Source organism: Tubulanus polymorphus, chromosome 2 (genome assembly GCF_964204645.1).
Source record: "Tubulanus polymorphus chromosome 2, tnTubPoly1.2, whole genome shotgun sequence".
NCBI classification, from domain to species: domain Eukaryota; kingdom Metazoa; phylum Nemertea; class Palaeonemertea; order Tubulaniformes; family Tubulanidae; genus Tubulanus; species Tubulanus polymorphus.
Window position 1 is genome coordinate 7906875 of NC_134026.1, and position 22274 is coordinate 7929148.

Here is a 22274-nt window from a genome sequence, read left to right on the forward strand (position 1 = left end):
CGAGCACTGGGTCATCCTCGCTTGCCGCGAGGTATCGGCGGAAGCGAGTTCAGAAAGCGATACCGGACCTCAGGCAAGCGACGATGGAGAAGATGGCGCGAGTCCCATTGATTACATCTTCGCTTGCTAGGATATTGGCAACCAATTTGAAATTTACTTCATTTCTCAAAACGTATCGATGAAGCCATGGCAAGCGAAGAACATCATTACGTCCATGCCGATTCACCATTCAAAAGTACGGATGCTCTCCAAAACGCTTCCCAGAAAACTAACACCAAGTGAGAAGGAAGGTCGCTGATTAGATTTATTGTTCCTTTCTCTTCAAAACAAAGTACCGGTATGTAAACAACAATCACATATCAATAATCATGTATTTATTCACCTTCCAAATAAGATACATTTTGATACAATGTGTTCAATATTTCATTGACTGCACCGCAAAGTTTAGTTCACAATTCCCGCTTAGATATATCAAGAATAGTTTTAACTGGTTTAAACTGGTCTATTTTTTTTTGGGGGGGGGGGGGGCACTTTTAACTGGTCTGGGGGGTGTCCTCTTGAAGTGATTCTGCCATGAATAATTTACCGAAACTTTGCGAAGCAAATTCATTAATATGTTGAGTGTAAGTGTTTATTTGACTGGATATTAATAAACTGTCTAATCTCGCTGGGGGCTGAAGAGGTTTAAACATCTTATGAATATCTTCATCACCGAGAGGTGCTTCACCCCGCGCTGTCCGAGCGTTATTCTCCAATTGCTGAAAAACAAATTTAAACTCTATTTATGAACGCAAAAAATACAGCGCAGTGTATCAGAGACAGAGGATGAGGATGGATCTGGGAGGCGTTGGATCCGGCAGAATCACTGTAACTTACCCTCTTCGCCAGATATTGTTGTTTAGTTTGATTCTGTTTTGCAAACTGTCTTTGGAAATTGAAGAACTTATTCGCGTCTTGACTCAAATCATCGACGCATCCCATCAATAGTTTCACGTAGTTCTCTAAATGTGTACTGAAATAATAAACGCACGACATGAAATCCCCTCATCAGGTGAGACAGCAGCTTATACCACACCATATAGCAGTCATACAACGAATCAGATCGAGTGACAACATGAAATCCTAACAGCTTATAGCAGATCTACGGAAGCGATTAAGGACCTCGAGATGTCGCGTTCCAACTCGACAAGTCGCCATATTTAGGTCGACATATCGCGTCAAGTCGACATGAATATGTCGATATATCGTGACATTCTGACGACATATTTCGTTCTCTCGACCACTTTCCTCGCGACAAGTCGACATATTACTGGTGCCCTCATCTTACATTTAGACATGTCTTCAAATAACGGCTTGTCCCGTGGAAAATGGGAAAAAACCGAAATTTGTTGTGAAAACGTCACGATATGTCGACATATTCATGTCGACTTGACGCGATATGTCGACATAAATATGGCGACTTATCGAGTTGGAACGCGACAACTCGAGGCCCTTTATCGCTACCGTACAGATCAGACCCATGAAGGTATGACTTCACTAATAAATAAATTTGAATAATATCTCCAACAATTCAGTTTTGTTTTTATTAAGATAAACGAGTTATTACCAAGATTCGTAGAATAACCGTGTTAACCGGGTATATTATAAGTAACAACACGAGTAGTACTATATAGGTTAACTATTCATTTGACGCACGAGCTTTCGCTACTAATGTATAGAAGCTTCATCAAGTACAGTAGCTTCATTCACCTGATGACGCTATTATACATCAGTAGCGAAAGCTTGTGTATCAAATAGATAGTCAACCTACCTAGTACCGGGTACATGTACTACTCATCTCGCTATTTAATTGTTTTTGTGAAACTGAGTGAGAACTGTGAAGTTTACCTGGTCGCCAGATCGAGGAACTGATTATGATTTGTAGATGGCGCTAGCTCCTCTAAATCACACAGCAAAGTATTAGTTAGGTGACTGTTACGTATTACTATTGGTACTTCCTGAAACATCTTATTAAAACTCATTCCGGCAGCGCTTAATCTATAACATACAATAACAACAATCATCAGATATCAAGGTCGAAGGGAGCATACATTCGTTACAGAATACATAGACCCAGGGGAAGGGAACATACATTTCTTAGACCGAGAAGAAAAGAGCATACATTGATTGCAAAGACCTATGGAACGGGAGCATATATTTTTATTACGTAGACTAGGAGAGGGAGCATACATTACTAAACTTACACAGACTCAGGCGAAGTAAGCACATATTTTCCACATTGACAGGGAAAAAGAGGCCATACATGCACTGCATACACCCAGGGGACGGAAAGACCCACTAATGATGGTTACGATCTATTTGCCCAATGGTGGTTGGCTTTCTCTGAGACAATTCATCACATGACAAATCTTAAAACCTTAGTCATGTTACGGTTTACCTCACGCCATCTGAATGTAAATAAAGACTTCTCTCCCTCCTCTATTTACTACACTACAGTGAAATAAAGACAATTCGGTTTACAAAGTAACGTACGCTTCTGGTGAGAAATCTCCATCTCTGTACATCGACATCATATCACCAGTTAGGCGCATAGCTTTCAATGACAGATGGCCTTTACTCGTCCTCTCAGGATCTAAAAACAAACATAATACATATAAAACCAGTCTTAATACAGACACGGATCAGTATTGGCCAGCGTGGATCAGAGCAACCTTCGATCAGAGTCTACCCTTTTGCATCAGTGACAACCATCTTGGATCAGAGTCCACCCTTTTGAATCAGTGACAAGCATCTTGGATCAGAGTCTGCACTCTTGGATCAGTGACAACCATTTTGGACCAGTGTTGGCCAACTTGGATCGGAGCCTGCACTCTTGGATCAGTGGTGGCCATCTTGGATCAGAGTCCACCCTTTTGAATTAGTGACAACCATCTTGGATCAGAGTCTGCACTCTTGGATCAGTGACAACCATTTTGGACCAGTGGTAGCCAACTTAGATTGGAGTCTGCACTCTTGGATCAGTGGTGGCCATTTTGGATCAGAGACATCCATCTACTATGACTTACCGTATATAATAACGACAGATTCTTCTATAGAATGTTGATAGTTAAACTGTGAGTCTAATAGAGCTTTATTGATGAACGTTCCGAATCTAGTGCTCTGATACCAGCCGACGTGCAAGTGATCGATATTTACATGTCGTAAATTCCTCATCATTTCCATCTGATAATGAACTATAAAACAAACACATAATAATACATGACACAGTTTAACGGGATTCTTATTTAAGCGTTTAAGTTAGTTCATTCTAATGATTTAACTAATAGAATGGAAGACTTCAAGAGCCGTATAAACCCAGTGTAGAATAATCAAAATGAGACACGGATAGTATGTTAACTTGTATGGAACATCGGACGATCTAAGCACACACCCCAAAACAAAAGCCCCCGTGCATTCTGTATGCCCTGTGATGAAGCTACTACATTAGAACCTCATTACAGCCAACTTAACGGGACTAGAAAATATGTTCGTTTTAACTGATAGTTGGTTCATGAAATCGATTAGATCATCTGACTTGGGACGAAACTCTATATTTTTATATCCGATGATTGATTGTATCCGAGTTCGTTAAAACGAGGTTCCAACAAAGACTTTTAAACATAATAAAAGCTTGTGCGTCTAATAAACTAGTTAACCTATGAAGTAAGCTAGAGCGTCAAATAAACTAGTTAACCTATGAAGTAAGCTAGTGCGTCTAATAAACTAGTTAACCTATGAAGTAAGCTAGTGCGTCAAATAAACTAGTTAACCTATCAAGAACTGCAATACTATACGCTGGTTTTTGGTAAAATTTGTCAAATGCCTAGAGTTTTTTCGAAATTTTTTTGATTCCAGGGCTGATTTTTGCCAGTTTTACAAGTCAGTGGCCACCCTGTGAGTGACGATCTCACCTAGTTATCATCCTCCCTCCACTCCCCTAACAATGATCACCATCCCTAACAGTCATCGCCCCTTCCCTCAACGAAGATCTCTTGACTTACCTTCATCAAAGTCTTCATCATCGTTGTGTCTCGGAAACGAGAAACAGTTCGTTATTTCTAGGATTCTTTCATTTCCCGTGGGGCTATCAACGACTAGACCTAATAGAACCCCCTGAACTGGGTCATGACCCCCCTGAGATTCCTCTTGACAATGTTTAATTATCTTCATTACAACCTGAAATATACAATAGATTGCATTGTATTTTAAACCGCACAGTAAGTGAGGAGTCTGGTAGTATCTATCTTAATGCTCAGCAGGGATAACACACCGGTACCAGATCACTGAGCTATTCACAAAATGTCACTCTAGCGTGCCAGGGTTTACTGATAACTTCCCAAAGACGCCAACAAAAATGCTGACCACAGACACTTCATTGCCATTAGTCTATTACACTGCCCAAGGCAGAGGCGCGTTGGAAGCAATGTTTTATTGCTGCGGCCAAATGCCGATTTTGGACGGATTCTTAATATTGCCGCGGCGAATTGACTTAATTTCTTTAAAAAACATGGTATTCAAAGAAAAAACGTCATTCAGTAAATTATTGCCGCGACTTTGGCCACTGCTCTATGTATTTAGCCAATCAGATGTATATTATGGTATTGAGAGATAGAGCAGATCTGTCTTTAGAAAACAACACATCTGAAACTGATTGGCTAGATATATATTCTGTGGCAGCTGAGTGGTAAGGTAACCTGTGACCACAGGTGCTTGTAAACTGGCTTGGATTTTACTTCCGGGTTGTTGATAATCTCGCGAGAATGGCGCTAATTTTAAACTGCAAATAAATTCAAAATATCACAGAATAACCTCTTGTTGATATTGTTTATTTATCCACTATAGAGTTCCGATAAACAATTGGCTGTTAAGGGTCAGTATCAGCGGGCGCGACACCTTACTATATTAAAATAACAAGGGATGAAACGGCTTCGCTTTTGCCTGTGACCGTATTGATGCGGCGGAAACCACTGCGCATGCGCGCGGCAACTTTCCGAAAGGTTAAGATCAGTTCAAGTTCAATTGATTTTTCTCAAAAACCTCTTTCAAGCCAAGGCAATCACACTTCTAAGGAAAGTATCAATTTTTGAATTGATGTAGAAAAACTATAAATTGTTGTTTGATTGACAGCTCACTAGCGCTCGGAAGTTGCCGCGCATGCGCAGTGGTTTCCGCCGCATCAATACGGTCACAGGCAAAAGCGAAGCCGTTTCATCCCTTGTTATTTTAATATAGTAAGGTGTCGCGCCCGCTGATACTGATCCTTAACAGCCAATTGTTCATCGGAACTCTATAGTGGATAAATAAACAACATCAACAAGAGGTTATTCTGTGATATTTTGAATTTATTTGCAGTTTAAATTTAGCGCCATTCTCGCGAGATTATCAACAACCCGGAAGTAAAATCCAAGCCAGTTTACAAGCCCCTGTGCTGTGACGTGTGCAATATCATATCAAGAAGAAATCACGCCACGGGCGTACAGGGTAGAGAAGGACAGGGGTCTGCGGACTGGGAGGGTCTGGTTAGCAAGGATGGGATCTGTGCAGTAATAATCTAACGATGCTATCAGGTTTGAATCCGTGACGGGAAAATTAGCCGGGTACTGTATTTTAGCATACTGCGGCAGGCGAGTGAAGAGCAGTATGGCAGATCGCCGGTTTTTGGGGACATATTTCACTAAATTCCGACTTATTTCTGACGAATCAAATCAATTATTTCCATTCACAGTTATCCAATGTTTAAATCGTGTGAATAAAATAGTAAATAAATCACTAACCAGTCCGTCTAACTGAACATATGATAAAGGAACATCCTTCACGGGTTTCGCGGTGGTGGCAGCCATCTTGAAAAACTGCCGGATTGAGAACCGGACAGAATACCGTGTAGTCCGCTCCGTATGCGTCCGGTCCGGTGTCAATTAAATAGTGTTAGAATTATTAATCCATAGTTCTATGTTAATCCACATGCTGGATTATTCTCGCAGATATTGTAAATAAATACTTCATTACTTTTTGCAAGTAAATTCCAGTTATAGCTTTAGAATTAGAGTGATTGAATTGAATTGATTTCAAAATGGCAGCGCCCATGAGATCGAAATTTTGAGAAAATCATTCACATTTAGCCTCGTATTTACCCCCGTATTCAGTCAAAATCATAAAACTCCAATCAAACAAAGGTTAGTTACTATTCAAATTAGAAAATACTCATTTGGCTGAAATAATTCTGTTTTGAAATGAGAAAATCTACGCCGAATTAACAAATTCAATCAAAACTCGATTTATGTTTAAATTAAGTTTTTTTTTTTATTGATTGCAGATGAAGATTAAACGATTAAAGCACACGCGTAAAGTGATGAATTTCTACCGTACTAATTTCGGTATCACTGCTCCGTATAGCGTTTTGATTGACGGGACATTCTGTAAATCGGCTTTACTCTTTAAAATCAGTATCAATGAACAATTACCGAAATATTTAGACGCGGAAGTGAAGCTTTGTACAACTCGATGCTGTTTGAATGAATGCGAATCATTAGGTCAGCGTGTTTTATTACTCAGGGTTCTTATGATTGATCATGAAATTCAGGGAATTCTGACTACTGACTTTTTTCCGGAAAAAGTCGGGTACCTGTACTGTATTTTTGTGTCTTGTTGTTTTTGCTGATGACGAGTGACAAAAGGAAGTGAGGATATCTATGATTCAATCAGGGAATTTGAATTTTTGGTGTCTTGTTGTTTTTGCCAGTGAAGAGTGTCACAAGGTACCTCTTGATAAGAAACAGCTCCAACTGAGGGTATCTTATCATTTAATCCAGGGAATCTTAGTTTTTGGTGTCTTGTTCTTGCTGGTGACGAGTGTCACAACGAACCTCTTGATAAGAAACGGCCCCAACTGAGGCATATATTTATAATCATAGCAATTCATACAAAAAAAAGCTTGAAAGATAAAGATGAATATCACAAGTTACAAATAAACCACAAACGATGAAAGCAGAAAAACCCAGATATTTACGTACATTACAATCAAATCAAAAAGTTGAAAATCCATAGAAGCAAAAACAGTACAAATCTCATTTTCTAATCAATTAAATATCTTAACATCTAATCATGGTGTTATTTGTCTTTTTCTGGTCAAACATTCATTAGATTATGATACTTACAGTATGTGGTTATTGTTGTTTTAGGTACAATGATGTACGGCCCTTTGAAGATTCTGCGTCAATTTCAACTTGTTGAATGTAAACATGAAACGGTTCGAGCTGTTGGGTCGTGTCTGTTTAATACTGCAAGGAAAAATCAACGATATTTTGTTGCAACTCAGGTAAATATAGTTAAATACTAGTGGGAAACCTTGTTACTTTTGGGGAACATTTGTTCGTTTTATCCAGTGATGATGAATTTCAACTGAGAATTAACTCTAACTCAAAACTGTGGAACTAGGTCCATCCTGAGTTCAGGACCCAGTTCCACAGTTGTGAGTTAGAGTTAACTCTCATTTAAAGTTAGTTCATTTTCAATGTGTTAACCCAGAGTCAAATCTTAACTCGGAACTGTGGAACTGGCCCAGAATTATGACTCTTATCACAACTGTGGAACTGGATCCTGAGTTCAGAGTCAACACATTGAAGATGAACTAATTTCAACTCAGAATCATTAAACTCACATACTGTGGAAGTGGATCCTGAATATTGTTTCGACTGATTTCATCCTTAGGATTCAGAGCTCAGTGAAAAAGTGAGAAAGAAAGGTGGAATTCCGCTGTTATACATTTCACACAATACGATCAACTTGGAAACTCCTTCAAATAAATCAGAAATAAAAGCAAAAACTAAATTAGACGAAAAATTAGTAGCGCCAAGTGAACACCAGCAGGAGAGATTAAAACAGCTGAAAATACTGGAGTTTGGTGAACAGGAAGAGATAACTAAGAAGAAAAAGAAGAAAAGAGGCGGCCCGAATCCGTTGTCTTGTAAAAAGAAAAAACTGAAACCCTCTGCGACCGCAGTGGCAGCGGGGACTCAAAATAATCCGATAACGGATAAAAAACGGTCGAGAAAACGACGTAAAAGAATTAAACTATCTGAGCACGTGAAACAGACTATAAAAACCAGTACTACAGTGAATCATGTCTAAAGATTGTCACAAAGATAATTAGATTGTAAAGATTACTTTATTGGAAAAAAAACTGTACATTTTTTCAGTGAATAACAATGAAATTCTAATCCTCACCTTGAGAAACAGTTTCTCAAGGTGAGGATTAGAATTTCATCGTTATTTGAAACTGTGGCTTTCTCGAACCGGGTGCTGTTTGTAAAAATTACCATATCGTAAAATTTACTTCATTGTAAAATTAATTGCCATGTAAAAAAATGAATATTGTTATTGTATAAATAAATGTTTTATCAATAATTGCTGAGGCAGTTTTCACTGTTTGACTACTGTTGTACGTTTGAACGTACTTAAACTGTAAGGATTATAATGAAGGATTTAGAGGGTATGAGAGAGAGTTATGTAACTGGTTCGCACCGCCGCAGAGAGAACGGGAGAGAGGAATGTCTAAGGTACTTTAATAAATAAACACACTGTTTACACGTACTAGCTATACGCGATGTATTTTTTCACACAACCGGGAGTGAGAGGTTAATACTAACGGCGCATATGAAATACAGTGTGGATATTATGAAAGGTAAGTACAGGAAAATTAGGTTTGCCAAGTAAGCCACCTCAAGCACTTGCACTTCTGACCCGATGGTCTCGATACTGAATCCGAAAAATCACGTGTTTTCAATCTTTCAATTTCTACGTAGTGGGTTTTAGTTTTATCACCGACACCATAAGGCCATGGTTGTTTTAGTGCTCATCAGTTGGATCAGGCCCTTGTCGAATCATGAACTGCTATGTGGCCTACTCGGCAATTAGTCAATATTTGCCTGATGTGACTTTACAAATAAACAGTTTTTCTTTCCGATAACTGGTAGTCCCTCGGTGCACTACATGATGATTTTTGTCGGCAGTAATATTCCTGTCTTAAAATCGCTGAGCGTTTTTAGAGCACCTAAAATTTCAAATTTCCTGGCCTTCTACTCAGGAGCTACAATATTACTTTGAGCAGTACTCAGATTTTACAATTGATCCACCACGTATTTCTACCTGTAATTTTCCTAACAGATTTTCCAGTTCAGATGTTTTACTATATCATAATTTCACCATTTACAATGAATTCTTGAACAACGAACATTCATATTTAATCTAGTTACATTTAAATTCTACACAAATAATAAACTTCCACAAAAACTGAGTAAATTTTAAGTTTTCTGAGAATTTATTTTCGATTCTCTGCTTAACAATAAATCTTACAAATGAATTGTAGCTGTAATAAAGAATCTAATGTTATCTTTATATTCAAGTTGAATTGATTTTCTTATACGCCAGAAGACACGGTCTGTTCCAGAACAGACAATCAGCACTCTCAGACCGTCAGTACACTCTCGGACAGTCAATACACTCTCAGACAGTCAGCACACTCTCAGACAGTCAGTACACTCTCAGACAGTCAGTACACTCTCAGACAGTCCAGTACACTCTCAGCAGACAGACACTTTGATCCTCATAAATTATGAATTATACTCAGATGCAAATCGGCAGAACTTTTAGCAGTTATATTGTCATCATGTCAGTTGTTAACAGATCTGGAATCTACCGTACTGTGTCACTAGTCATTCTCCCTTTGGTGATCTTGTTTGGAGCGTTTGGAAATTCAGCTACTTTCCTGATAATGATAAGTCACAGATTCCGTAGTTTATCTTACGCTAACTATCTTATCGTTTTGGCTCTCAGTGATTCTGTGTACTGTATCAATTTTACACTGATGCCTGTATTACAGTTTGTTCTCTTGCACGTTGAAGATGGTCCAATATTCATCATGAATTCACTGATCAGTTGTCAAATCTACGAATTTGTAATGATACTGGCATGTTGCAACAGTTCGTGGTTAATAGTAGCAATATCTCTCGAACGTGCGGCAGTTGTGCTCTTCCCGTTCACATCTCGTTTGATTTGTACACCGAGATTCGCTAGATTTGGTACATTGATAATTACTGCAGTAAATGTACTGGTTCTATATCTCCTACCTACTTTGTCAATACATTTCACCGACCAGTTTTTCGGATGTTACTATGAATTATTTGAGCAATTAACATATTTCTCTCTGATTGTTGCCCACGTTTACATCCTACCATTAATTTTGATTGTAATATTCAATTCAGTAATAATAATCAAGTTATTCAGAGGTTCAAAAATGGTTTCGTCTGATCAGAAAACTACAAAATCGAAACGTACGACAATAATGCTTGTAACAGTTTCACTCGCATTTGCAATATTCACACTTCCAACCACTATTCCTCATTATGTACCAATCTCACCGAAGCAGAGAGATTTTCTTTTAGACATATTTGTTCAGTTTCAAGTTTTAAACTATGTGGTAAATTTTTACATTTATCTTTTACTGGGACGAGAAATTCGTGAATATTTCTGTATGAAAATCCGCTGTAGAAATTCAGACAAATAACCATTGATTTCAGCCGGGGTCCTTATCTTTCATAAACGACAGTAGATTCCGCTTGCATCGGACAAGATATTTCAACTTTCAGGACTTTCTCATTTTGATTTCATTTTCAAATAAAAATCCATTTTACGTTTTCCTTTGGAGGAATTATGCCCCCAATTTGAATCTAGGTTTAGGCTCAACATTTAGGCTTTAAGGAGTGGAAATATTTCTATATTAAGAATTAAGAACTGCCTCTCAGAACTCCTGTATTGCTACTGTCCTGTGTACTGAATATTGAACGGATGCTATTTTGACCTGTCTTTTCCCTGTATAGAGATGAAAGACATCTCCCAAACTGCTCCGATGTTTAACAATAAGATATTTCACCGTATATCTGTATTTAATTTAGCTACATTAATATTTTGCAAGATAGTCAACTTTCACAGAATTTGAGATAAATTGTGTTATATTTCTGAGAATTAATTCTTCATTTGATGATTAAATATTAGAATGAAAATTAAGGGTAGAATGTGACAAATCAGTGTGGTGACTCGATCTCTAACAATACTTGCTATAATTTTCTGATAACAACACTTTCTTATCAAATCAATGAAATGAATAAAATGGAATATCATTCTCTGATTTTCAGAGCCAGTTTTTCATTGATTTTATGTAATTTCCTACTAAAAATGTCATTCTGCCTGAAAATTTTGAAGTGTTTTTCCGAGGCAAGCGCAGTTTCCTGTAAGTTAGGACAAGAAAGAAGTAATTCATCAATGGTTATTTGACTGAATTTCCACAGCAGATTTTCATAAGGAAATATTCACGAATATCTCGTCCCAGTTAAAGATATATGTAAAAATTTACCATATAGTTACAAACATGGACTTGAGAGAAAATTTCCAGAAGAAATGCTCTTTGTCCTGTGAGATTGGTAAAAATGTAATAATCGTGTTTGGAATTGTTGATATTACGAATGAATACCAGTGAAACTGTTACAAGCATTATTGTTGTACGTTTTGATTTTGTACTTTCCTGCCAGTCACAACGTCTACCAGACAATCCCTTGCACTCGAGCGCAGTGATCCAATGGTTTTCGGATATATCCCAGCTTTGACTAATCATTTCAAGTGATTACTCAGGTTCAAATCTAGGCTTATGAGTTCGACATTTTGTCATTTTATTTAAAAGATGGAAAATTCCTTTTTCATGACGTAAATAACTACCTATGAAAACTCCGCTGTCCTGTGTATCTGAGTATCTGTGTGTATTTTATATGGTTGAATAAAGAACTGATGCTATTTTGTCCTGGAAGGCAATCAGTGACATCTGGAAATATTCTATTTATATTTAATTATTTTTTTCTGTAGAATACAGAAATAACACAAGATGTATCCCACTAAAATCAGCTCTTACGAGTTATCGATTTCAGTGGAAACTGTTTTTAACAGATAAATATTTGCCATTTTCTTTGATGCTTCAGCTCTGCAACTTGTAGCCGATTCAGGAGACTGCGAATCCGTTTATAACCTTTTACTATACTCGTTTATACTCATCATGATAGTTGGAGCCATCACAGGTTCGCGTATATGGAACCTCGTTACGACGAACTTCAAGGGACTAGAAGATATCCAGTATGGAATTATAGAAATTGTCTTGTTCCGGACGAAAATCTAGGCTTCTGATGACCGATAAATTGTTATAACGAGGTTCAACTGTGGTGCATTTTAATTCCATTTTCAAGGCTTTGGTTGTTGTCAGTTGGATCATGCCTTGGTTGAATCACGAACTGATACTATTCTGACCCACAGGGGCTCGTATTTGAAGTTTGGGGGTGAACTGTAGCTTAGATCATCCAGTATCCCTGGTACTATATGTATATATAAAACGAATATTCTTTTTACACATATAGTACCCGGGATACTTTGGATGATCTAAGCTACAGTTCACCCCCAAACTTCAAATGCGAGCCCCTGTGTTTTGACCTTTGGTTTCCACGTAAAGAACTGATAGATATTTTCCAACCTGTTCAGAAGTTTTACAATAACATATTTCACAATTTACAATGAATTCCTGTATAGCAATATGTTTGATTTAGTTACATTCATATTTTACACAAACTAATAAACTTTCACAAATCTGAGTAAATTGTGTTAGATTTCTGAGAATTGGATTTTCTATTTGCCTGTAGCATGCATATGAATTGTAGCTGTGATAAAGACTTTAATGTTATCTTTATTGTGGTATCTCAACTCAAGCACAAAACACTAACTACTTCTTGATTGACGTTAGATCTTTTATTCATCAGACTTGCGGCTGGATAGCCATCTTTAAATACATCATCTTTTACAACCGATAGGGCGCAATGCCGTATGTAACATTGTATTAACCCATTAATCTCAAATACACTACATTTACATCAATAAGTTAAATTAATTTTCGGAAGATACGATCGCTTCCAGAACATTCTCACACATACTGTACACACACAGTCAGTACACTCTCATTTGATCCTCATGTATCATGAATACTACTGAGATCCAAATTGGTCGATCCTACATTAGTTATATGGTTCTCATGTCTGGGGTAAACAGGTCTGGAATCTACCGTACTGTTACATTGGCCATTCTGCCTGCCTGGTTCATGTTTGGAGTCTTCGGAAATTCAGCTACTTTCCTGATAATGATAAGTCGAAGATTCCGCAGTATATCTTACGCTAACTATCTAATCGTTTTGTCTCTCAGTGATTCAGTGTATTCCATCAATTTTACACTGATGCCTGTTTTACAGTTTGTTCTTTTCCACGTTAAAGGCGGTCCTATATTCATCATGAATTCACTGACCAGTTGCCAATGTTATGAATTTGTGACGGCGCTTTCACTTTGTAGTAGTTCGTGGTTAATAGTAGCGATATCTCTTGAACGTGTGGCTGTTGTGCTTTTCCCGTTCACATCTCGTTTGATATGTACACCGAGTTTCGCTAGATTTGCTATATTGATAATAAGTGCTGTAAATGTACTGTTTACATATCTCACACCTGCTTTGTCGATACATTTTACCGACCAGTTTTTCGGATGTTACTACAAATTAGTCGACCAAATAACATATTTCTCTATGATTGTTGTCTACGTCAATGTCATACCGTTAACTGTGATTCTAACATCAAATTCTGTTATAATAGTTCAGTTATTCAAAGGGTCAAAAATGGTTTCGTCTGATCAGAAAACTACAAAATCAAAACGTACAACAATAATGCTTGTAACAGTTTCACTCGCATTTGCCATATTCACACTTCCAAACACTATTACTGCATTGTCACCAATCTCACCAGAACAGAGAGAATTTCTTTTTGACATTTTCACTCAGTTCTTTTTGTGTAATTTTGTGATAAATTTTTACATATATCTTTTACTGGGACGAGAAATTCGTGAATATTTCTGTATGAAAATCCGCTGTAGAAATTCAGACAAATAGCCATTGATTTTGATTTGAAGTTTGGTTCAGTCTGCTGGAGTATTATCTTATTCTATTGTAATTATAATACGCCACCTTCCTTTGAATCTATGCACCACAGTAATTGCTACATTTGGTTCAATCAAATAAAGGATAGTTGTAGCATCTCAAGTAGCAGGGATTCGAACCTGATGGCATCGAGATTACCATACCCTGCCACCCTAGACCGAGTGCGCAGGTACGTGCGCGGCATAGATGATGTCATTATCAGCCAATCAGATATCCCGTTTTATTTCAGCCCAGGTTTTACCATTTATAGTTCTTCCGTGAAATTTACCTCAGTGATTATACAAAAAGCAATTTGATTGGTGCCGCAAGTTTTCGCGCGGCAAAGCTGCGCACGTACCTGCGCACTCGTACTAGTTCAAGTTCAAGTTCAAATTTATTTCACAGAAAGCATGACAGGCTATGTACACAGGTTGAGAGAAAACAAACAATAAAATTTACAATTTTTTTAAAAAAAGCACAATTATAAAAAGAGAGAGAGAACAGTAGCTTTCAGTGTGGGGCCAAGCAAAGCCTTTAGGCCGCTGTCGCAAGCACCCAGGGAAAAAAACGAAAGGGAAATGAAGAAATAAAGGGGAAGGAAATGAAAGTTGATAATTTTTGATAATTTCAGGAGAGTTTATATGAGTAAGCTAGAGGATTCAGGAGAGTGAGCAATTATAACTGTGTGGCAGGGTTTCGATGCCATCAGGTTCGAATCCCTGCCCCGAGGGAGGATGCTCAAGTAGAAACAACATGTTAGTTTTCACTCTGGATTGTACCCCCATCATGGCGACGAATGGATCAACGGACACAATATCAACAGGTTATGGGCCCAGGATCGGGGCTACCCTGGACGCTTCTCTCGTCTGATATGCGATGGGGATGAAGGAACTTTCAAGCGTGGGAAATAAAAATTGTAGGATATTCGAAATTACATAAACTGAAAGAAACTGTTTTTTGGACCAGAGAACGAGGAGGCTTTTGCGGAAATAATACAATTCTTAGACAATAGAAGTTAATCCTTGGTAACCAGAGAGGCCAAGTCTAAGGGAAGAGAGGCATTCGAAATCATACGAAAATATTACAAAAGTAAGGGAAAACCACGCATTATTTCCCTTTTTACAGAACTTACTTCTCTGTCAAAATTAAGGCAAGATCCGGTAACGGACTATGTTTTGAGGGCTGAAAAGGCCGCAGCATCCTTGAGAGATGCTGGTGAAACTATCAGCGATTGTCTATTAGTCGCAATGGTAATCAAAGGGTTGTTACCAGAATCGTTTAAACCCTTTAAAGTGATAAAGAACAGAAGTTTACTGATTTCAAAGATGCTTCGCATAGTTTTGAAGAGACAGAGCGGGCCAGTAGATTATGCGATCGAGACGATCGATCATGAAAACAATCGGTAGTGAGAAACTGTGTTATGAATTTAATCAACTCGGACACTTCGCGAGAAATTGCAGGTTCGGTAAGGTTAATAGTTATACCGGAAACATGAATAATAACAAAGGCAAGAAATGGTGTAATCTATGCAAAAACACATCACATAACGATGTGACATGCAGAAAACAAGAGCCGTGATCACACGAGCATTTTTGGCCCATTTTTGAGCATTTTTTAGCATTGTTTAGTATCGAGTGAATGGTTTGCGTGTGAACGCACTCTCTAATTAGACAGGGGCCAAATTTGGCTCGAGTCTGACCAGTGCCAATTTGGCCCGTGTGATCGCGGCTTATATCGAGCAAAATTGCTAAACCACGACGATGATGGTACCGAGTTTGTTTTCTGTGCGGCAGATGCACCTTTCTCCCGTGAATCGTCGTTACTAGTAGTAGACTGCAGAGCGACAACTCATATTACTGCGGATCGAAATTGTTTCAAGAAATTCGGATAACGCGTTTCAACCAGAACGACACTGTCGAACGTGCGAATGATACGAAAGGAAAGGGCTAGGCGAAATAAACGACTATGCAAATTATGCCAGTGCGGCTATGTATTTATTTGTTGATAATTTTCTTTAGACTGTGAAGTAACGATCAAGTGGGGGGTTGGAATATGATCTTGTTCTAATGTAATCATGATACGTCACCTCTCTGTAAATCTATGCACTACAGTAATTGCTACAGTAAATTCAAATAAAGCTTAGGTTGTTAGTTAGCATCTCAAGTAAAAGAAACCTCTGCATTACCCCCATCATGGCGACGAATGGATCAACGGACAATATATCAACACAGTCTGCAGATCCTAGACCTTTCGAGTAGACTTTCGTTTATATCAGTATGTTATGGCATCTCTGGGGGAAAATCGTATTAAGTTGGAAAAATAACTGGCCTTGAAAATTTCTGACTTGGGATCAGAAACTGCTGAAGGCTTTTTCTTTTTATATAAATCATTGATGTGATGTGCTTTGGTCAGAGAATGATAGCAGACCTTTCTGAATAGTCACCACACCGTCCTGATTGGTCATCACATTGACACAATTTCCCTTTTAGGATGCTAACAGTGCCCTTTTTAGATCCCTGTAATGAAACTGATACGGGAAAAAGAAACGTCGAACCCGCTTGAATGTCCTGCGTGGCGCTTAGCGGGTTGAGGGTGAAAAAACTGATATGATTTATTTATACTAAAATTCTAATGTATCGTGTCTTATGGTTGGACTACCCAAAGTCAGTTGGAAGGCAATCAACCATAAGTCAGGAAATTCTCGCCGGATCCCATCACGAGATCTATTTGCGTGTTACCTATTTTTTCTGTGGAAGCCAGAAATAGCAACATGTATCCAACTAATCAGCTCTTACTGATGGGATATCGATTTTATTGCAAACTGGTCGTAACAGATAAATATTTGCCATTAACTTTGATGCTTTTCCTCTGATCTCATTTCTATCTGTGGCCGAATCAGGAGACGCGAATCCGTTTATAACCTTGCAATACTCGTTTATATTCATCATTTTAGTTGGAGCTGTCTCTTGTGCCATCACAGGTTCACTAGGCATCCCTACAATCGGGAGCTATTTGTAAATTCAAAGGATTATCTTGCATCCTAACTAGGATTACCTTAAAGTACGGTTATGTTGATGGCCTCACTGCCTGTGACGTGCTGTCTAGCTGTCGGAAAGCTGCCTAATTGTCAGCGTGCTGTCTAGCTGTCGGGGCGCTGTTTAACTTGTTGCAATGTTTGATAGCGTTTATATGGATTTAGCCTAATTTCTCAACACAATGACAGAATTGTGTCAATGATGATACAAACACACTCTTGATTCAGCTGGTTCGTTCTATCTCTTTAGTGTGGTTTGTTATGATCATAGGATGCGTTTCTTTATTCGTGAATAAACGATGGCAAAAGGTAAATTCTTATTCTCATCTATCGAGCACCAGCACACAGCTGGGCGCCTGGCGTAACATTTTACCTCAGTATCTCAGGTACCACGTTTTTTATATACGGTACCTAAGTCAGTAAACTGTCTGTGGTTTACGTAGATTCGCGATTAGATATTTTCACAAACGACAAGGTATAAACCCATTCGTTCAGAACAGGGGCGGCCGTCAAGGATATTTGTAGGGGCGGGGTCCAGGGATAAAAAGGGGCCATATGAAATTTTACTGCAATGATCGGATGCAAGACTCATAACGGCATAGCCCATGGCCAATGACTGGGATGGTGCTCGACAATAGAAAAGTTTTGAAATTTTGAGAAGAATTTGGTGAGATTTCCGCAATATTGTCACTTAGAATTTCTTTTTAGGGACCTTCAAAATAAGGAGGGGTCCGGATCTCCTTAGACCCCCTCTAAATCCGCCCCTGGTTTAAGAGCAAGAACCAGAAAACGATTCATTTAACTAACTAGGTTACCATACATACGGTGGTCAAAAAAGTTGCATTAGGCCCCTGTGGTGCATCTTAGAATCAGCCCCAACCTCAGGGCATTGATGTTTTTTTTGGTAGCTGAGTGACGTTTAAACTAAACTACGTAGTTGTTGTTGTTTTTTTTTTTATTCAAAATTCATGAGAGCTAATGTAAACAGAGCTTGTCTATGAATAATGCACATATATTCATTCGTATTGTTTTAGAATGATATATTCCTGGAAAGCAAATTGTCTCATACTGATTTCACTGTCAAACTACTAATCGTTAAAAGATCATATCTTCTGAACCGTTTCAAGTATTCTAAACGTGTTCAAAGATAACCTTGCTCATATGTGATCAATTCGTATTTCTGAACTCGGAAAAAGACGAAGTCACTTCATGACATCAGAACATGAATATTTTCCGATCCTTAAACTCGAACCAATTTTCCTGCGACCTGACAGTTTGCCGAGTCATAGTTGCGCGCAGTACAGGATTAACTGATCAATTTATGACTGATCAAAATGCGCATTATTTAAGTTCACTAAGACGAGTTCAGAGTCTGGCAGGCGAATATAATACTAGTTCACGATTTTCCCGCTATCGTTGTATATTGAGGCAGCACCATACAGTCAAGATCTGACACCGTTCTTTCTACTGCGGCATGCGAGTCATAAAGATCCCATCAATCCTAGGTCGGTTGCTTTGTTCTTATAAAGAGTTTCGAGCTACTGTTTTAGCGAAATTATAATTCAATAAAACTAAGTAAAACATTCTCGGAGAGCTTCGTACTGATTTTACTGGGTCAAAACTTGTACTTTCTGGACCATTTCAGATGACTTAAAAACACAAACTGACTCTGCGTCTGTGTACCAGGGTTATGAACTCGTATTAGTGAATTGTAAAACTATTTTATTACTGAGAATTATTAATCACTGTATGAATTATTCATAATGTCTAACTATCTTGAGTGACTGGGGATTTTCTGAAACGGACTTTAATCCTGGGGATTCCCCTGACACTTGACCACAACCTGTGACGTCACGTACCTGCGTAAATCTATAGTAGTGAATGATAAAAACCCTGATAAAATCCGGTGACGAGGGCAGTGTGATAAAATAGTCTGGACTGGAGATCAGAGGTGTAATAATCAGAGTTAGATTGGAAGTGATTTTAAAGACAGAAAGTATGGAGCGATCATTAATGTTATTCATGTATCCAGATGTATCAATTAGTTCTAGCGGTAAGAATTAGGTGTTAATTAGGGATAAAGTAATTAAAACTTTCTGATATTTCTAACGATAAGATTTATCCGAAAATTCACATCACTTTGCAATGGGTACATTATATGGCGTTAAGGTGTATAGAATTTCATGTTCATTGGAAAAGAATAACGTTCATTTTATACTCTGTATCTATCTGTTTTGAATTTCAGTAAATTTTGTAATTGTTCAATTTTTAGCCGATGAGATCATAAGATCGTGCAGTTTTGGGCTGCAGCAGCAAACAGAAGTTGATACAGTAGATTGCGGTATCAGGTAGGTTTTGATATAGTAGTAACTATAGCGACTTGTTCTAATAGAAACATGCAGTCATTTTACCGTGCACCAATGTCTAGGATCCATCTTATTACTTCAAGTTTGTACCTAAACCTGTTAAATGCAAAATCGAGATTTCATAGGTCCACAACTTAAAACATTTCGTTAGACATTTAATTCGTCTTGGTTATGTAAAACTGATAGGGCCCCTGAACTTGGTAAATCAGATAAAATGTTCGTATTTTGAAGATAGGACAAAATGGTCCTAACCCCGATCGGTTTGACACGACCTACCTAAGATCAAGGGGTTACGCCGTACAGGCCCTATATCTATTACAAGAATGATATCACTTTGTCCTAGTGAAACCAGTTTTATTGTCCTCATTTAGACACCATTTATGGAAATGAGAGATATTTGACTGCGTAGATTTTATAGAGGTGTGTACGTGCCGCTATAGGAGACTATTGACCGCTGTGTATGTATGTGGTGGGTTTCAAACTATCATAGGGACAGCTGCTGGAACTAATTAATCAATACTACCATACGTATTTCAGTAATATACAGTACTGTCAACCTCAGGAATTGTGATATAATCTGACTGTGACATATTTCTATACTAGGAGAGTAAGGAAGGCGTTGTCCAAATATGAAGATAACAGCGCAACTTTACTGGGAGTTGATGGGGCCTCAACTGTGGTGAATCCTGTCAGATCCGAAATATACTCTCAACAATGGAGTAAACTGGCTGTAAAGAAATCACCATCGAAACGAAAATCGGCGGCATCGAAATACAATAAACATACAATGGATTTAAAAGGTAATGTCCGAAGGTCAGGTCCCCAGGGGGGCCCGTAGTCATGGCCTATAGACTCGAGACCAATGGTAGTCTAAGCCAATATTGCCTAAAAACCTGAGTCTTAATGTTTTAAGGCTTCTTTTGGACTTAAGCCTCAAACCGGCCCCAGAGGATGAATGATAGAATAGGTAGAATCAGTGAGTCAGTTTTCATATTTTTTTCCAGAAAGTCTAAAATCCCGTGTGGAATTCCTACAACCGATTCTATGTCAAACAAACATCAAGAAATGGCGAAACGCTCTGCACAGAATCATTGATTTATATTTCTCCGATAAAGATCTTCATAACGCGCTCAATTTCCTCAATGATACGGTAAGTCGTTAGTTGCGCGTATCACCGCTACTTCGAGATGGCGCCAGCTGCCGGTAAAAACACAACGTTTGTTACGTTTCAAAGTGCTTTTATCTACTGTTTTTGTAAATAACTGTAAATACTGTTTTTTCCTCCATATACCATGGGAATGGTTGGAGTGTAATAAATATTCGTATTCGTATTCGTAAAAAAAGAAAAAAAACACAGATATTCAAATATTAATTTGCATACATCAAATTCCATGTGCGTGAAAGTTTTTAAGAAGATGAATTCGATTACTTAAACATGTTGGTGACTACAGATGATTTTAACTAGTCGGGGCGAATGGCTTTTCTATTCTATGTATTAATTTTCATTCATTTAATCATTTGACCTCATACCTCAACGTAGAATAATTGTTGATTAAAAGAAAAATTTCTCTCTTCAGTTAATTGAAACAATATCTAAAAAGGAAAAAGAACCGCACGAAGAACAGGAGGTTCCGTTACACGAGAACAAATTACCGATTTTACTAGATAAAAAGGTGACAGAATGGACTGATTTATGGACAGGATTACACTGTAACTATACCGGTCCGGATAGTATCCCGGATATCAGATTATCTATAGTTACAGTACCCGCTACCGTCAGTGTTTATGTATTACGTGGATTAGTGGCAGTTATTAACGCGTTAAACGGTAAATTAAAGCTTTATTATACATGACCAGAAATTTAAAATGATTTCAAATATTGACTCATGAAAAGTATTGAAGTTTTTCATAAAATTCAGCAATTGTGAACTCCAGTAATCTCTTCCCTCGTCCGCTCCCGATACCGCCCTACCCTCCCTCCTCATACCGCCCCCTTGCCCCACTGTCACAATGAAAACTGAATTCTATTTTTTCAGATCTGCATATAAATACAATCAAACATATCTTATCAATGACGTCAGAAGAAGCGGAACAGTTACTGGCTGTGGTAAGCGAGTAGCCACTGATTCGTCAATTCTTATTTAGAATATCATTCTGTTTCTGGTAATTCGTATATTTTCTATTTTCAGTTAAAGTCTTTAGAGTGTGGATATATACCGGTAAAACTATTAGAACCGAACTGGGATTTATACAGTGATATATATACTAATTGTGGATTACAGAAAACAGGACATAAACATCAGAAACATTTCACATATCACACTTCACCTGATACTATACGTAACACAGTGGATATTTACACTATTGTATATACATTCTTTTACGGATCTGAAGTTCCGACAACGTCTAAAATTACTCTAGTTTAGAATACATTGTTATGAAACTATTGCATTATAATGTATTGATATAGATGCATAGTATGTAAATATAGTAAACAAATTGATTGTTTAATTTGTTTTAAACGTTTTGTATCGATGAATATTTTGTGCAATAAATGTTCGATAAATAATTCGACTATATATTAGTTGTTTTTTCACCCCTCAACCCCAACTGAGTTCACACTCATTGCCAGATTCCTTTGCCCCTCAACCCACTGAGTTCCACTCATCGGGGTATTACCAGCATTTGTTCTTTTCATCTCTCAGCTCTTTTGAGTTCACACTATTAGCAGGTTTTTGATTCGTGGATCAGAGGATCTTTTTCAAACATTCTGTAGCACTGCTATTCATTTTCC

General features: G+C 37.9%; 3 protein-coding genes across 5 annotated transcripts; 2 read left to right on the forward strand and 1 right to left on the reverse strand.

Annotated features, from left to right (window-relative positions):
- Positions 1–286: 286 nt before the first annotated feature.
- On the reverse strand, positions 287–5884 carry LOC141898718 (eukaryotic translation initiation factor 3 subunit H-like). The gene is made up of 7 exons (XM_074784779.1): positions 5814–5884; positions 4041–4215; positions 3066–3233; positions 2533–2632; positions 1888–2037; positions 877–1012; positions 287–758 (listed from the first exon to the last, which is right to left on the reverse strand). Exons 1-7 carry the CDS (start codon positions 5877–5879, stop codon positions 534–536), a joined length of 1020 nt encoding a protein of 339 aa, XP_074640880.1. The 5' UTR covers positions 5880–5884; the 3' UTR covers positions 287–533.
- Positions 5885–6107: 223 nt separating this feature from the next.
- Positions 6108–8387, forward strand: LOC141900093 (rRNA-processing protein UTP23 homolog). Its single transcript, XM_074786825.1, has 4 exons — positions 6108–6212; positions 6353–6569; positions 7218–7354; positions 7747–8387. Exons 2-4 carry the CDS (start codon positions 6353–6355, stop codon positions 8164–8166), a joined length of 774 nt encoding a protein of 257 aa, XP_074642926.1. The 5' UTR covers positions 6108–6212; the 3' UTR covers positions 8167–8387.
- Positions 8388–17313: 8926 nt separating this feature from the next.
- On the forward strand, positions 17314–22026 carry LOC141899819 (uncharacterized). Of its 3 annotated transcripts, none has more exons than XM_074786367.1 (7): positions 17314–17423; positions 19387–19462; positions 20084–20280; positions 20485–20630; positions 21058–21307; positions 21517–21587; positions 21670–22026. In XM_074786367.1, the coding sequence occupies exons 1-7, from the start codon at positions 17414–17416 to the stop codon at positions 21904–21906; spliced, it is 987 nt and encodes a 328-aa protein (XP_074642468.1). In that variant the 5' UTR covers positions 17314–17413; the 3' UTR covers positions 21907–22026. The 3 variants fall into 3 exon arrangements, with proteins under 3 accessions (XP_074642468.1, XP_074642467.1, XP_074642469.1); XM_074786366.1 differs by lacking the exon at positions 17314–17423 and adding an exon at positions 19035–19167; XM_074786368.1 differs by lacking the exons at positions 17314–17423; positions 19387–19462 and adding an exon at positions 19520–19949.
- Positions 22027–22274: the final 248 nt, after the last annotated feature.

Bases quoted from the DNA above. Each gene is read 5' to 3' on its own strand.
- LOC141898718 (XM_074784779.1), bottom strand. From the start codon at position 5,879: ATGGCTGCCACCACCGCGAAACCCGTGAAGGATGTTCCTTTATCATAT. The intron at 2,633-3,065 runs GTAAGTCATAGT...GTTTGTTTTTAG, and splicing joins ATCTGTCGTTATTATATACG to ATCCTGAGAGGACGAGTAAA. The intron at 1,013-1,887 runs GTAAACTTCACA...TTATTATTTCAG, and splicing joins TTCCTCGATCTGGCGACCAG to TACACATTTAGAGAACTACG.
- LOC141899819 (XM_074786366.1), top strand. From the start codon at position 19,113: ATGGAGCGATCATTAATGTTATTCATGTATCCAGATGTATCAATTAGT. The intron at 20,281-20,484 runs GTAATGTCCGAA...ATTTTTTTCCAG, and splicing joins ACATACAATGGATTTAAAAG to AAAGTCTAAAATCCCGTGTG. The intron at 21,308-21,516 runs GTAAATTAAAGC...CTATTTTTTCAG, and splicing joins AGTTATTAACGCGTTAAACG to ATCTGCATATAAATACAATC.
- LOC141900093 (XM_074786825.1), top strand. From the start codon at position 6,353: ATGAAGATTAAACGATTAAAGCACACGCGTAAAGTGATGAATTTCTAC. The intron at 6,570-7,217 runs GTCAGCGTGTTT...TTGTTGTTTTAG, and splicing joins GAATGAATGCGAATCATTAG to GTACAATGATGTACGGCCCT. The intron at 7,355-7,746 runs GTAAATATAGTT...TTTCATCCTTAG, and splicing joins GATATTTTGTTGCAACTCAG to GATTCAGAGCTCAGTGAAAA.